The sequence below is a fragment of the Daphnia pulicaria genome, chromosome 1 (genome assembly GCF_021234035.1).
Source record: "Daphnia pulicaria isolate SC F1-1A chromosome 1, SC_F0-13Bv2, whole genome shotgun sequence".
NCBI lineage: Eukaryota > Metazoa > Arthropoda > Branchiopoda > Diplostraca > Daphniidae > Daphnia > Daphnia pulicaria.
The window spans coordinates 25,762,302-25,775,759 of NC_060913.1; the positions used below are offsets into that span (position 1 = coordinate 25,762,302).

General features: G+C 36.0%; 2 protein-coding genes across 2 annotated transcripts; both read left to right on the forward strand.

The window, feature by feature from the left end:
* The first annotated feature begins 384 nt into the window (after positions 1-384).
* LOC124320210 (ankyrin repeat domain-containing protein 50-like) lies at positions 385-8,866 on the forward strand. Its single transcript, XM_046782918.1, has 4 exons — positions 385-587; positions 649-1,127; positions 6,294-6,394; positions 6,458-8,866. The coding sequence occupies exons 1-4, from the start codon at positions 385-387 to the stop codon at positions 8,723-8,725; spliced, it is 3,051 nt and encodes a 1,016-aa protein (XP_046638874.1). The 3' UTR covers positions 8,726-8,866.
* A 587-nt stretch (positions 8,867-9,453) lies between these two features.
* LOC124320211 (serine/threonine-protein kinase/endoribonuclease IRE1-like) lies at positions 9,454-10,537 on the forward strand. Its single transcript, XM_046782934.1, has 3 exons — positions 9,454-9,738; positions 9,807-10,324; positions 10,398-10,537. Exons 1-3 carry the CDS (start codon positions 9,521-9,523, stop codon positions 10,535-10,537), a joined length of 876 nt encoding a protein of 291 aa, XP_046638890.1. The 5' UTR covers positions 9,454-9,520.
* The last annotated feature ends 2,921 nt before the right edge of the window (positions 10,538-13,458 follow it).

Sequence of the window (13,458 nt, forward strand, 5' to 3'; positions counted from 1 at the left end):
TTCATTTTAGATTTTCCGGATTGGTTATAAGGCTGGGCGATGAAAACCATTACATTCGCATGCCTCATTTTCCCTCCCGTCATTTAAAATTTTTGTTCAAAAGTCGTCGCTAGAAATTTCTAACTTTCCAATGAGTAAGAGACAAAAAAAAAATTTCTTTCAAGATTTTTTATCAGCTATAATTCCCTGATAACATTGCCAAGACAACAAACACAACAAGATAAAATTGCCATCCAGGACTAGGTTTATCGAGTGATTTGATTAGTCGTCCAGGACAAATAAATCAAAAGGCTGTTGCGTTCAGTACAACAACGACCACATCTTTTTTTTGTGTGAAGGATTAGTTAATTATTTGTGCTGTTTCCGAAAGTCAGTATGTCGAAAATGTCGAAGATTTTCGATATCAAAAACAAGTTAGGGGAGGGACGTTATGGTTTCGTTTGCAAAGGAGACTGGGATGGAAAAACAGTGGCCATCAAGCGAATTCAACTACATCAGTGCTGCAAACAAGAAGAAGAAGCCATGAAAAAACTCGATCATCCGAATGTCGTAAAATTTTTTCACGCCGAGAGTGACGAGCATTTCAGGTAAGATACGTCATCTAAGCAGATCAATGAGCTGATGAGGTAATATAACAACTATTTCTAGATATTACTGTCTTGAATTGTGTGATGGCTCGTTGGACCAAATGTTATCTAAAGACAAGGAACCAGAAAAATTCTTGAAGGCCCACCCAATGCTCATACAATTGCGTAACATTTACCAATTAGCTACTGGCCTGGAATACATTCACAAACAGGGACTGATCCACCGTGATCTAAAGCCGGAAAACGTTCTAATTAAAGAAACTCTGATGAAATGGGCTGATTTCGGACTGAGTAAACAAGTGAATGAAAGAAGAACTTGTTCCATGAGTGAAATCAAGGGGACAAGGGAATGGTTAGCACCAGAATTATTGAAACTACTCGTCACCGAAGAAGAAATAACGCAAAGGGGAACAATCAAGAGCGATGTGTTTTCGGAAGGTCTTGTCTTTGGATATTATCTTTCAAATGGTCTTCATCCGTTCGGTTCTCATGATAAAATTTACTCCAACATACTTAAAAACAAACTAATTAATCTAGATAGTAAGTACTACACTGTTTATAAAATATAAACCAAGAGGGAATTTCATTAAACATTATTTTTCGTTTGACTGGAACAGAATGTCAACTGTGTGCGTATGATATAATCAAAAGAATGTTAAAAGGAAAGCCGGAAGATCGAATCAATTCGTCAGATGTCGTTGAACTACTCTCTGAAAAGGTAAAAACTAAAGTTAAAACTAAATAAAAATAACAAAATATATTCATATGTTGTTAAGATTGTGAAGCAAATGCAGTTTTTGAAAATATGTTCGAGTGACATCTATCCTAGTTTGCAGGATGTCAAATCCTTACTGGAAAAGGGTGTCGATGTCAACTTTGTCGATTTTAGAGGATGGACTCCCCTTGCAATTCTGATAGACAAAAAAAAGGATGGCGTTAACAATTTGGTTGAAATAGTGCGGACCTTCCTTAAGAATGGCGTCAACCTTAGCCAAACGTTCTTCGCGTTCTCCGGTGATAGATTAAATATCTTACATTTATTCTGTCAGAAGTATCAAGAGGACAATTTAATTGAAATCATTCAACTTTTAATTCAACATGGGATGGACATCAATTACAAGACTAACTTTGGAGACAATGCTCTTACATCTTTGGGTGGAATTTATCTAAAAGAGAATTTAATAGAAATAATTCAACTTTTAATTCAACACGGAATCGAGGTCAATTACAAGGACTACAACGGATGGAATGCTCTTCTCCTCTTATGTCGTTATTATCAACACGAAAATTTAATTGAAATCATTCAACTTTTAATTCAACATGGAATAGACGTCAATTGCAAGGATGAGCGTAACTGGAGAGGAGAAAATGCTCTAATTTTCTTATGTCGTTATTATCAACATGAAAATTTAATTGCAATCATTCAACTTTTAATTCAAAAAGGAATTGACGTCAATTGCAAAGACACGAATGGATATAATGCTCTCATGTTCCTGTGTCGCTATTACGAAAAGGAAAATTTAATTGAAATTATTCGATATTTGATCGAAAATGGAATTGAAGTTTATTGCGATAACGAATCTGCAATCAATTCATTGTGCAAGAATTCTAAAATAGGAAATGTAATTGAAATAATCGAGTTTTTGATTCAACAAGGAAACGATGTTAATTGCAAGGCGAACGGAGAGAATGCCCTTCTTTCTTTGTGTAGATTTTACCAAAAGGAAAATTTGGTTGAAATCATTCTTTTATTGATTAAGAATGGAATCGATGTCAATTGCAAAACCAGTTGTGGCGAACGAAATGCTATTTCCATTTTGATTTCTCAATATAAAAAAGAAAACTTAATTGAAATAATTCAAATTTTAATTGAAAACGGATTTGACGCCAAGGCCCATAGTGCAGCACCATTTCTCCTTGGCTTGTATACAAATAACGAAGATGACAATTTCATTGGAATTCTACAACTTTTGTTAGAACACGGTCTCGAAGTCAATTACAAATACTTCAACGGATCTAATGCCCTTCAAACTGTTTCTCGTTATTATAAAAAAGGAAACTTAATTGAAATAATTCAACTCTTCGTGAGGCATGGGATCGATGTGAATTGGAAGGACCGTAAGGGACGCAACGCTCTTTGCCATTTGTTTCAATGTTATAAAGAAGAAAATATTATTGAAATAGTTCAACTTCTAATTCAACAAGGAATAGAAGTGAATTGTCGAGACATTTACATGAATAATGCCTTACATTATTTATGCACATTTTATCAAGAAGACAATTTAATTGACTTAATACGACTTTTGATTCGACACGGAATCGACGTCAACTGCAAAGGTTTGTTTGGAAAAAGAGCCCTTGATATCTTGTGTCAATTCTACTCCAAAGAAAATTTAGTTGACATTGTTCAAATTTTTCTTCAGTATGTGGACGGTGAAGAAGACTGGGAAGGACAAAATTATTTTTATGGCTTTTGGTCTTATTATAGATGGACCGATTACAGAGACTTAAAAAAATGCATGCATTCCTTGTGCCAAAGTGATCAAAAAGAAAATTTAAATGAAATGATTCGACTTCTAATTGAAAATTGTTGCGATGTGACGCCATGTACGATAACTTACATCGCATATGATAAGACAAAAGAAAAACGACATGAAATTCTGCAATGCATCGCACGGCGTTCGAATAAGGTACACGTCGAAAGAGATTGGATCCAATATATGACAACGTTTTTTTAAATATTTTGACTAAATCCAGCCCAAATCCTCTGTAATCTGTATCACTTAAATACAAGTTCAATGGTGTGGTGCCTTACCCACTTTATGAACCGTTAATATAATAGAGGAACTGATTTCTTTTGATGTAATTTTTTCGAATTTGTTGTTATGCAAAGTGAATAATAAAACCGTCATCCATGCACCTGGGCGTGAAAACCGGATCGCCCTCCCTCAACTTGGTCACACATTCATTTCCGACTTGCACTTTTCTCAAGGTTGTTTAAGTTAAACTATTTTTGAATTTGATTGCTTATCCACAGGCAAAAAAAGTTGTGAGGTACAAAATTGCCGAACCGTGCGTTATTGAGTGACATAAGCTCAGGAATAATCATTGGTCTATAGGCTAGATTTATATAATCAACGCCGCCAAATAGTCAAAAAGGAAGTTAATACAGATAAAAGTTGTCCTACCTTTTTTTTATTAGCTGCCTGGGAAATACGGCCAGGCATCCATGCAGGAAAGCTCCAACCACAGAAAAGTTGAATACGCCAGACGGGATAGTCTGCAAAACGTCAATAGTACAGCACCGACACTTAGATGGACATTGGCAGTTCCTCCCATCAAACGGATTGCTGTAACTTATCTAAATAAAAAGTTAAAAAAATGGGTTACGAAAAATAGTTCAGCAGGAACAACAAATAGTAGGAAAAAGTTGAAAATGAGACAGGGGCTAAACCCTACTTTATAATAAAGGTGGGGGGAGCTGAAAGTCTCCATGAACTAATACACTGCATATGTTTCAAATATCTAGCGGGTCACAGGTTAATTAAGTTACAACAGTCTCTGGATGTATCTATAGACTCGGTCGGTCGCTATTATTATTATTCCGTTGCACACTTGCACTGTTATTTTAGTTTTGCTATACACAACCATCTCTAGAGGCTCCCAAGAGTTTCGGCAACTTGATTCTGCTCTATTCATGTACTAATACCGGGCGGCTAGAACCAAAAAAAGAGACTGGTATAGACTTGAGAGACTCTTTGGCTCTAGACACATTCAGAATGTGTAGTACGACGTACATGTAGAAAAGAACTCGTGAAAGAAAAGAAGAAGAAGCTTTTTCTTACTTTATTTTTTGTAAAGGGAAAAATAAAAGAAGAGACTTATAAGCTGACGCCATCGTGAAGCCCCCGAAGGGCTTCGTTTGGGCTTCTTTTGTGAACGGAGAGAGAGAGAGGACGGCCCAGCAGCAGTGGGCATCATCATCATGTTCATCACAGAATAATGTCGGCGCAGAATTTGTTAATGATAATAACGATTTTCCCAAGTTCGACGATTTCTTAAAACAGAGTTTGAGTTTTCAGCACTTCAGACCTTGATCCAGTTTGAGCGAGATTTCAGTTAAAATTCTGTGTTAATCAATAAGATAGTTTTTTGTTATATACCGCTGACCAATCGTAATGTTGTTAATAATCGAATGGCAGGCCTATTCTACTACAACGAAAATGTACAATGACAAAATCGAAATAAATATTACCCCGTGTTGACCTTGACAATAACCATGCATACCATTAAAAAAGGAAAAAAATAATAACAACATATTTTCAATATCGGTCAACTACAAATACTGGCAATATGAGCATCCGTGACCAATCTTTGCTTCTCAACATCCGCCGTAATACTGATGGGCTTATAGGGCCTATAAGTATTACGCCAGCAGAATCTCATTTACATTTTCACACTACACTTTCATTTTCTCCTGTTTTCACTCCCACCAAAATGTACTGCCATTTGTGCTGTCAGTGAAAATGAATCAAATGAAAGTAGAAACGTGTCAACAAATTTAAGTTTGAAAATCGTCGCTAGAAATTTCTAACTTTCCAATGAGTTTTGGAATAAAGAATTATCTTTCAAGAGTTTTTATCAAATATGCCTGATAACATTGCCAAGACAACAAATCCAAGAAGATAAAATTGCCACCCACGACTAGGTTTATCACTTTGATTATATTAGTCGTCAAGGGCAAATAATTCAAAAGGCTGTTGCATTCCTTACAACAAAGACCACATCTTCTTTTTGTGTGTGAAGGAATACAATATTAGTTTTTCATAACTATTGTGCTGTTTAAGAAAGTCAGTATGTCGAAAATGTCGCGGATTTTCAATCCCCACAATAAATTAGGGGAGGGAAGTTATGGTATCGTTTGTAAAGGATCCTGGGATGGAAAAACGGTGGCCATCAAGCGAATTCAACTACATCAGTGCTGCAACCAAGAAGAAGAAGCCATGAAAAAACTCGATCATCCCAATGTCGTAAAATTTTTCCACGCCGAGAGTGACGAGCATTTCAGGTAAGATACGACATCTAAGCAGATCAATGAGCTGATGAGGTAATAAAACAACTATTTCTAGATATTACTGTCTTGAATTGTGTGATGGCACGTTGGAACAACTGTTATCTAAAGACAACGACCCAGAAAAATTCTTGAAGGCCCACCCAATGCCCATACAATTGCGTAACATTTACCAATTAGCTACTGGCCTGGAATACATTCACAAACAGGGACTGATCCACCGTGATCTCAAGCCGGAAAACGTTCTAATTATTAAGAATCGAGAAAACCAAGAAACAATGAAATGGGCTGATTTCGGACTGAGTAAACAAGTGAATGAAAGAGGGACTTGTTCTATGAGTGGAATCAAAGGGACAGAGAAATGGTTAGCCCCAGAGATATTGAAACTGCTCGACGACAAGCGAGATAAAATAACGCAACGGGGAACAATCCAAAGCGATGTGTTTGCAGAAGGCCTTGTTTTTGGACATTATCTTTCCAATGGTCTTCATCCGTTCGGTTTTCGTGATAAAATTCACTCGAACATACTTAAAAACAAACTTATTAATCTGGATAGTAAGTACTACCTTGTTTATCACATAAATCATGCGGAAATTTCATTTCATTAAAACTTATGTTTCGTTTGACTGAAACAGAATGTCAACCGTGTGCGTATGACATAATCAAGAGAATGTTAGAAGGAAAGCCGGAAGATCGAATCAATTCGTCCGATGTCGCTGAATTAATTTACGAAAAGGTAAAAACTAAAGTGAAAAAAAAAAAATAATAATAATAACTAAATATATCATATGTTGTAAAGCTTGTGACACAAAAACAATTTATGGACTTATGTTCGAGTGATACTTATCCTAGTTTAAAGGATATCAAATACTTTCTGGAAAAAAGTGTGGATGTCAACTTTGTCAATCCTGAAGGATGGACTCCCCTTTTATATCTGGCAAAAGCAAAAAAGGATGTTGGCGATAACAATTTGGTTGAAATAGTGCGGCACTTCATAAAGAATGGCGTCAACCTTGGTCAAACTTTGTTCTTCGCCAGATCAAATGTCTTGCATTTATTTTGTCGCTATTATAAAAAAGACAATTTAATAGACATAATTCGACTTCTGATCGAACACGAAATGGAAATCAATTGCAAGGAGACCTTCGAAGATAATGCTCTAACTATATTGTGTATACATTATCAAAAAGAAAATTTAGTTGAAATCATCACACTTTTAATTCAACATGGAATCGACATCAATTGCAAAGACAGCAACGGAGATAACGCACTTACTTTATTGTGCAGCAATTATCAAAACGAAAACTTATTTGATATACTTCAACTTTTGATTCATCACGGAATTGAGATCAATTCCACGACAAAGGGCGGATCGAATGCTCTCATTTCATTGTGTCAAAACAAAAATGTTTTCAATTGCAAGAATCACAGCGAAACTAACGCTGTAATTGCCGATAGTCACAAACGGGAAAATTCAATTGCAATCATTCGACTACTTATTCACCACGGAATCAATGTAACTTGCACGGATGACAGCGGAGATAATGCTCTCATTTATTTGTGTGGCAATGAGGAAGCAGAGAATTTCATTGAAATAATTGAAATTTTGATTCAACATGGAATTGATATCAATTTTAAGAATAGCTCTGGACTGAATGCTCTCATGATGTTGTTGTGTCAACGTAAACAAAAGCAGAATTTAATTGAAATTATTCAGTATTTGATTCACCATGGAATCGACGTCAATTGCAAAGCCTCAAGCGGGTGGAATGCACTTCACTATTTGTCTTCTTTTTATCAACATGAAAATGTAATTGAAATTATTCGATATTTGATTCAGCAAGGAATCGATGTCAATGACAGGTGCAACGACGGATCAAATGCCCTTCACTGTTTGACTCGTAATTATCGTAATGAAAATTTAACTGAAATAATTCTATTTCTGATCGAAAGCGGAATTGAAGTTGATTGCAAGGATAATAACGAAGAAAACGCACTTACGTTATTGTGCCGCAATTATCAAAACGAAAATTTAATTGATATATTTCAACTTTTGATTCAACACGGAATCGATGTCAATTGCAAAAACTTCAGCGGGTGGAATGCACTTCACTGTTTGTCTCATTATTATCAAAATGAAAATTTAATTGACATTTTTCGGCTTTTGATTAAATATGGAATCGAAGTCAACTGCGAAACGGAACAACACCAGAATGCTCTGATTTTGTTATTTGGGGCAAGATATCAAAAAGAAAATCTAGTTGAAATAATTCGACTTTTAATTCGACACGGAATCGACGTCAATTCCAAGATAAACCAATGGTATCATGCCCTTCACCTTTTGTATGGTTATTATCGAAATGAAAATTTAATTGAAATTACTCGACTTTTGATTGAACACGGAATCGATGTCAATTGCAAGAACCATCGTGGACACAATGCTCTTTACTATTTGTTTCGATATTATAAAGAAGAAAATATCATTGAAATAACCCAACTATTAATTCAATATGGAATGGAAGTGAATTACCAAGACCGAAACACGAATAATGCCTTACATTATTTATGCACATTTTATCAAGAAGACAATTTAATTGACTTAATACGACTTTTGATTCGACACGGAATCGATGTCAACTGCAATGGTAGCCTTGGAAGAAGAGCCCTTGATATCTTGTGTCAATTCTACACCAAAGAAAATTTAGTTGACATTGTTCAAATTTTTCTTCAGCATGAAATGGAAGTCGATGATAAAGAAGACTGGGAAAGAAATAATAAATTTTATGGCTTGTGGCCTTATAGAGAGAAAGATTACAGCGACTTTAAAAAATGCATGCATTCCTTGTGCCAAAGTGATCAAAAAGAAAATTTAAATGAAATCATTCGACTTCTAATTGAAAATTGTTGCGTTGTGACGTCATATACGTTAACTTCCAACGCATATGAAATGAGAAAAGAAAGACGACATGAAATTGTGCAATACATCGCAGGGTGTTGCGGTAAGGTACACATAGAAAAAGAATGGATCCAACATATGACACAAGGTTTTGTTAAATATTTTGACTAAATCCCGCCAAAATCCTCTGTATCGCTTCAATGCATGTTAGATAGCCTTACCCACTTTATGAACCGTTAATATAATAGAGGAACTGATTTCTCTTGATGTAATTTTTTCGAATATTTTGTTATGCAAAGTGAAAAATAAAACTGAAACCAAAATGTATCTACAGTAAAACCAAAACCATATTGATCTACTGCGGATTTCCCTCTTTGTTCTGATTGGTGGAAATTGATCTGACATCTGACCCTTTCTACCGCCTTTCTACAGATCATAACCCACCTCTAAACGAAAATCGGGACTTTTCTAGTTTGCTACATGCTTCGGCAATGCATTTTCGCTATTTAAACTAGTCATGGGAATACTGGCAAAATCAACGATGTTCGGAACCCCATCCTTAATTCAGCTACTCCAAACTACCTGTTTTTAGGAAATATTTTATCATTTTTTAAATTAAAACAATGAAAGCGTACATAGGCCTATTTGTAAATAATAAAATAACAAGAAATTTTATTGGCTCCATTAAATATCTTTCTGATCTCTTGCAAGTGACATAGGCTAAGCAAAAGTGAACTGAGGATTTATCTTGACAAATTTTATCAGCTGTTTTACCTTGATAAAATCGCCAAGGTAACCAATACAAAATGATAAAGCTATGTGATCTGCATGACAACACTCACACCAATATTCCTTGATACGAATTACTCAGTCAACTGATTTAGCTGGTGAAAATCGAAGAGCACACATTCCATTTGCGAAACCTTGATAAAGAAATACATTTCAGAAATATCGCATTGATTGGAAATGTCGAACGAAGTGAGGAATTTGGATCTCGACAACAAGTTGGGTGAAGGACGTTATGGAATCGTATGTAAAGGTATATGGTGTGAAAAATCGGTGGCCGTCAAGCGAATTCAGTTAATTCATATCGCAAGCAACACACAAGGAGAAGAAGCGCTGCAGGGACTTGATCACTTGAATGTAATCAAATTGTTTCACGCCGAGAGTGACGCAAATTTCAGGTAACAAAAGACAAAACAAATTTGAAAAAAAAAATAACTGAAAAATGCCTTTGATTGACTATTTACAGATATTATTATCTTGAATTGTGCAACGCTTCTTTGGAAAAATTATTTTTGAAAGACGGGCACAAGAATAAATACCGTGGGACGATGCCCCCATCGCTAACGGTCCTTTATCAATTAGCTGTCGGACTGGAGTATATTCACAAAATGGGACTGGTGCATCGCGACCTCAAACCTGAAAACGTCCTCATTTGGCAAGATCCCAGAAAAGGAAACGTTTTATTGAAATGGGCTGATTTTGGACTGTGTAAACCAGTGAATGAGCGAGGGTCTTACTCTATGAGCGGAGTCAGAGGTACTTTTGACTGGTTAGCACCTGAAATTCTGAACTTATTTTATGACGAAGAATTGAGCCAGTCTGAAAGTGAAACAACGTCAACAGTTAAACGAGGAACTATCCAAAGTGATGTGTTTTCAGAAGGCCTCGTCTTCGGCTATTTTTTGTTAGATGGCCGTCATCCTTTCGGTTTGCGTCATCAAATTCATACCAACATACTTGAAAATAAACCAGTTAATCTGGATAGTAAGTTTTTTCAAATTGAAATATAATATTTTAAAATATGACGAAATAAAATCAAATTGCTTCAACTAAACAGAAATACAATCACAATATGCTCGTGACCTAATCCTGAAAATGCTTAAGGAAAATATCGCGGATAGAATAACATCGTCCGAAGTTGCAGAATTTCTCAATAAAACAACAATTAAAGTAAAGCCTTTAACTATTACTGTTTAGGTAACAACCAATTAAATTTATTTCCATTTCAGAGTCAATTCGAAACTCAGTTGTTCGCCTTATGTTCGCGTAATACCTATCCAAGTTTGGAAGAAGTAACACATTTTATACAAGAAGGTATGGATTTCAATTGCACAAATAAAGAAGGAATGTCACCCCTTCATTATTTGGCAAAAAGAAAATACAACGGACAAAATAATTTACTGGAAATACTTCAACTTTTGATTCAACACGGAATCAAAATCAATTCCACGACCACCGGCGGATGGAATGTTCTTCTTTTCTTATGTTGTCATTATAAAAAAGAAAATTTTATTGAAATCATTCAACTTTTAATTCAACACGGAATCGACGTCAATTTTAAAGACAACGACGGATTGAATGCTCTTCTTACGTTATTAGGTCGTAATTATAAAAATGAAAATTTAATTGGAATCATTCAACTTTTAATTCAACATGGAATTGACGTCAATTGCAAAAGCAACGACGGATGGAATGCAATCACTTTATTAAGTGAATTTTATCAAAAGGAAAATTTAATTGAAATCATTCAACTTTTAATTCAACGCGGAATCGACATCAATTGCAAAAACAACAACGGGTCGAATGCTCTTCTTATCTTATGTTGTAATTATCAACATGGAAATTTAATTGGAATCATTCAACTTTTAATTCAATACGGAATCGACGTCAATTGCAAAACCAACGGGTGGAATGCTCTTCTCATCTTATGTCGAAATTATCAAAAAGGAAATTTATTTGAAATAATTCAACTTTTAATTCAACATGGAATCGACGTCAATTTCAAAAACAACGACGGATGGAATGCTCTTCTTTTCTTATGTTGTCATTATAAAAAAGAAAATTTGGTTGAAATCATTCAACTTTTAATTCAACATGGAATCGACGTCAATTGCAAAACCAAAGACGAATTGAATGCCCTAACTTTGTTACGTAATTATTATCGACATTTGAATTTAAATGAAATAATTGAATTGTTAATTCAACATGGGATGGACCGTGGACAACAATTTTAGTTTGTCGGAGGGATCGTTCCTGTTGACACTTGAAGGAAGAGCAAAAAACCTGAGGTAATCTTTGATCAGGAAAAAAAAACTCTACCTCAAGGCATCGAACGAGCACCAAATCCCACACACAAAGCCAAACAAACGGAAAAAACAAACAAACAAACAAACAAACAACTACTGTTGTTTAGTTTGCCGTATATCTTTTTCCTTGAGACATCGTTTTCGCCCTTCCAGCAGTCGACCGACTCGTGTAAAAAATCATGCCAACTAAGAAAAATGTCGGGTTTGGATGGCTGTTCTATCCCATAGAAAATCTTCCTGTCAGATTCCACGGAACTGTTATCGAGACCGCCGCCGAAAATCTAATGACCAGTAGTTGATTGCCTATCGCCTAGGCCATCCAACCGAGTCTAGAGTTCTTGAACGAATCGAGTGATGGAGGTCCCCGGTACTGCACGCCTTGCCCGAAGCTTGCCAGTCAGTGAGCGATTGGGATACCCCTATAGAGCCCTCCTACGACTAAAATTGTTATGGTTTTTTAAAACTGTAGTTATTCTATTTTTCTCATGCAAATGTTTGGATAAGTGTCCTTTTTCGAGTTGCATTTTGTACACCGACCAAAACAAATAAAGGCTTCTTCAACATTGTCGTCAACAGAAAGATTCATTAATTTTGTCATAAAAATAACGTTGCGTTAGCTAGTTGGCTCTGTGCAGGACCAGTTCTGATTTGCATTCGCCGACAAAACAAATTTTAAAGGGCGTTGCTGCGCTTTTCTTGGCGAGAGACAAGATCCATCGGCGGCAAAAAATGTGCAACGTCAAACGCGAATAACCAAACCCAACAATTTTGACAACAACAACAACAAGAACTTTTGAGCGTGACCGTCATCCACCTGGACGTGAAAACCGGATCGCCCTCCCTCAACTTGGTCACACATTCATTTCCGACTTGCACTTTTCTCAAGGTTGTTTAAGTTCAACTATTTTTGAATTTGATCGCTAATCCACAGACAAAAAAAAGTTGTGAGGTACAAAATCGCCGAGCCGTCCGTTATTTAGTGACATAAGCTCAGGAATAAACATTGGTCTGTATAGGCTCGATTTATATCATCAACGTCACCAAATAGTCTAAAAGGAAGAAATAGAGATCAAAGTTGTCCTACCTTTTTTTTATTAGCTGCCTGGGAAATACGGTCAGGCATCCATGCAGGAAAGCTCCAACCACAGAAAAGTTGAATACGCCAGACGGGATAGTCTGCAAAACGTCAATAGTACAGCACCCACACTTAGATGGACATTGGCAGTTCCTCCCATCAAACGGATTGCTGTAACTTATGTAAATAAAAAGTTGAAAAAATGTGTTACGAAAAATAGTTCAGCAGGAACAACAAATAGTAGGAAAAAGTTGAAAATGAGACAGCGGCTAAACCCTACTTTATAATAAAGGCGGGGGGAGCTGAAAGTCTCCATGAACTAATACACTGCATATGTTTCAAATATCTAGCGGGTCACAGGTTAATTAAGTTACAACAGTCTCTGGATGTATCTATAGATTCGGTCGGTCGGGGTATATTATTATTATTTCGTTGCACACTTGCACTGTTATTTTAGTTTTGCTATACACAACCATCTCTAGAGGCTCCCAAGAGTTTCGGCAACTTGATTCTGCTCTATTCATGTACTAATACCGGGCGGCTAGAACCAAAAAAAGAGACTGGTATAGACTTGAGAGACTCTTTGGCTCTAGACACATTCAGCATGTGTAGTACGACGTACATGTAGAAAAAGAACTCGTGAAAGGAAAGAAGAAGAAGCTTTTTCTTACTAAGGGGAAAAAAAGAAAGAACAGACTGCATAAGCTGACGTCATCGTGAAGCCCCCGAAGGGCTTC

Bases quoted from the DNA above. Each gene is read 5' to 3' on its own strand.
- LOC124320210 (XM_046782918.1), top strand. From the start codon at position 385: ATGTCGAAGATTTTCGATATCAAAAACAAGTTAGGGGAGGGACGTTAT. The intron at 588-648 runs GTAAGATACGTC...AACTATTTCTAG, and splicing joins GAGAGTGACGAGCATTTCAG to ATATTACTGTCTTGAATTGT. The intron at 6,395-6,457 runs GTAAAAACTAAA...TATGTTGTAAAG, and splicing joins CTGAATTAATTTACGAAAAG to CTTGTGACACAAAAACAATT.
- LOC124320211 (XM_046782934.1), top strand. From the start codon at position 9,521: ATGTCGAACGAAGTGAGGAATTTGGATCTCGACAACAAGTTGGGTGAA. The intron at 9,739-9,806 runs GTAACAAAAGAC...GACTATTTACAG, and splicing joins GAGAGTGACGCAAATTTCAG to ATATTATTATCTTGAATTGT. The intron at 10,325-10,397 runs GTAAGTTTTTTC...TCAACTAAACAG, and splicing joins TAAACCAGTTAATCTGGATA to AAATACAATCACAATATGCT.